We start from the raw sequence: 2641 nt of genomic DNA, 5'->3' as shown, positions 1-2641 counted from the left end.
TGCTAGAATATGAAAGTCATTGGCTTATTTTTTTAACTTGGGGTATGATTATGACCAGGCATTGCAATTCTCTGTCTATGATATGTGTCACTTTTATAATAATCTTAATTCCACACATACTCTGAACATGATTGTTTATTTTTGTCCTTTTGGTCTCCAATTTGAATTGTTGCAGCAGATGCAAATGCGCTGGCCTTCATGATTCCAAGACCTGGAATCATACCAGCCGATGGGTGGTGGTTTATCGCTCATTCAGCTGACGGCGGTCATTTGATGCCCATTCGCACGTACCAAATTGACCAAACCATTACATCAAACCACATGCAGTATAATGCGTGGGGCGTTCGTGACATTGATGGCTATGGTTGCTTCGTGTTCGAGAAAGATCCCAGCTCCGTTGGGCCACGTGTATTCAACTGGAGGCAGGTTTACAGCCTCGGCAACCACTCCTTGTTCCTCAGGCTCAATTATCCGATCATCCAACCAATCATCGATCATATCACCGGCGATGATTACTGTGCTATGCAACTTTCATTCGCGAGGGGGCTGTGTTTACACATCATACCATGGGTTTCATGAATCACCATATCCAGAGATTCGTCGACACAGCTTGTTGCCAGATAATCTTCAGTGTGTGAAAGGCATCAATCTTCCATGCGATGGATGGCTTTTGCAAACTCGACATGCGGCGATGTGGTTCATGCCAACAGCAAATATGCACAACTTGATTCGTGTTGATATCTAGACTGAGCCATGTATTCTGCTGCTGTGGCACGACCCTTTTTTGTTGGACATTATGTACTGTTGTTAGTTTGAAGCACTCCTATGGTTTGAAGGATAGATACCTTCCTAGGATCAAGTGCATCCTAACTCATCTACGTAGGATGTACTGATAATGATGATGATGATGCTGTGCAGAAACCATATATATATATATATATATATATATATATATATATATAGGCGCGATGAGTTGTTCCCGAGATTCCTTCACCGAAACGAGGAACTGCCCAAACATTGTGGCAAAAAAAAGAAACTACCCCCACATCCCGCATCTTTATCCCCAGGCCCGATCCACCTCTGTCGCCGCACCAGGCCACACACCCACCGCACTCCACCGCCCCGCGCCGCCATCCACCTGGTCGCCGCTGCCCCCGTGCCGCCATCCACCTGGCCGCCGCCGCCGCCCCCACGCCGACGTCGAACCGCACTGCCGCTGGAGTCCGGACCACCAACCGCGTCGTCGCCGGAGTCCCGACCTTCAAGCGCGCCGCTGCTGAGCCCAGACCACCAATGGTGGCGCCGCCGGAGACCCAACCTCCAACCTCAACGCCACCAGGCCCCGATAACAAAAGCGTGCCATCACCACCCCCACGACCCGCATCGCCGGTGCCCCTCCTCCACGGCCGGCGCTCTCCCAACCCGTGGCCGACACACATCCTCTTCTGCGGCCAGCGCCCTCCCTCCCTGCGGCCGACACGCTCCTTCCCCGCGGCCGACGGGCCTCCAGCTCTGTGGCCGGCGCAGTCCCTCCTCGCTGCAGCTTGCCCCTCCTCCATGGATGCCCTGCACCTGCTGCCAAAACTCGTTGAGGTGGTACCCTTAACCCTCGACCTTCAATTACAGGTCACCAACGACGCTACAAAGAGAAAGGTCAGCATCTGGCCTTCTAGAAGTTCAGTTTGTTGATTCTCTGAAGTTTTTAAAGTTGATTATAACCGTGTATATTTTGCAGGGCCCCGCGAAGTTCAGTTTTTTGATTTTCTGAAGTTTAGTTTGTTGATTTTCTGAAGAAATAGGTTCCTTCACTTGCACTCCTCTAACTAGTCCTGTGTGGTGATCTCCTCGACTCCTAGGTTCGGCACAAACTGAGAATTGTAAGCATCTTTTGAGTTTATAATGCTTGAAATTACAGTACGGGATTATATAACATTCTAGGTGGAATTGGTCAATGTTGTTCCCTGTAGTTGTATAGTATCCAGATCAATCGTCGATTCCTATTCTCTAAGTGATTTTGATGTCTGAAGTTCAACTGTATATGCAAGAGCAAAAAACTGTTGTTTTTGGTTCATTAGTTTCAGTTTCACAGGTTACTTTTCTTCTCATTTTATCTCCAAAAATGCATCAACAAGGATCGACGGCAGTCCGGGATCTGCGAAGACGAGGGATGCTGTTTTTGGTTTGCTTTTGTGAATCAGCATCACCGCATTACACACCACACCGCCCACCAGCAGTACATGTCTCTCTCCATCGTCCTTCTCTCTTTCTCCTTTCTCTCTCACTCTCTCACGCGGGACACGGCGCTGCCATGGCGGCCCCGAGGACGATGAGAGCCATGTAGTACGACAAGTATGGCGGTGGAGCTGAAGGCCTCAAGGTACATGCTCGTCGCCATAATGAGCTGTCTCCAAACAGACTTGACAGGCCTCGTGTAAGGTTCAATGACCGAAAGGTGAGGTTCAGACACTACCGCGATCCGTGCGACGTGTGGCTCGGAGAACTTCTTGCATTCCTACTAGAGTGAAACCGTTGGTGCTCAGGATCAGACTTCGGTGGTTCAACCATGCATACAACGAGATGAAAAGGTTGCTATGATATTACTATATGCATCAGCGTCACCTGCCAGAAGTGATCTGCAAAC

At 49.5% G+C, this 2641-nt stretch overlaps 1 protein-coding gene across 1 annotated transcript; it reads left to right on the top strand.

Moving 5' to 3' along the window:
- Positions 1 to 998: 998 nt before the first annotated feature.
- Positions 999 to 2026, top strand: LOC123081874 (vegetative cell wall protein gp1). Its single transcript, XM_044504388.1, has 2 exons — positions 999 to 1653; positions 1736 to 2026. The coding sequence occupies exons 1-2, from the start codon at positions 1294 to 1296 to the stop codon at positions 1766 to 1768; spliced, it is 393 nt and encodes a 130-aa protein (XP_044360323.1). The 5' UTR covers positions 999 to 1293; the 3' UTR covers positions 1769 to 2026.
- Positions 2027 to 2641: the final 615 nt, after the last annotated feature.

The sequence above is a fragment of the Triticum aestivum genome, chromosome 4A, assembly GCF_018294505.1.
Source record: "Triticum aestivum cultivar Chinese Spring chromosome 4A, IWGSC CS RefSeq v2.1, whole genome shotgun sequence".
Lineage (NCBI taxonomy): Eukaryota > Viridiplantae > Streptophyta > Magnoliopsida > Poales > Poaceae > Triticum > Triticum aestivum.
Note: the sequence above shows the minus strand (reverse complement) of the source record. Positions and strands in the feature narration are given on the sequence as shown.

Excerpts from the sequence above, each read along its gene's own strand:
- LOC123081874 (XM_044504388.1), top strand. The coding sequence starts at position 1,294 with ATGGTGGCGCCGCCGGAGACCCAACCTCCAACCTCAACGCCACCAGGC. Across the intron at positions 1,654-1,735 it reads ACGACGCTACAAAGAGAAAG|GGCCCCGCGAAGTTCAGTTT; the intron begins GTCAGCATCTGG and ends TATATTTTGCAG.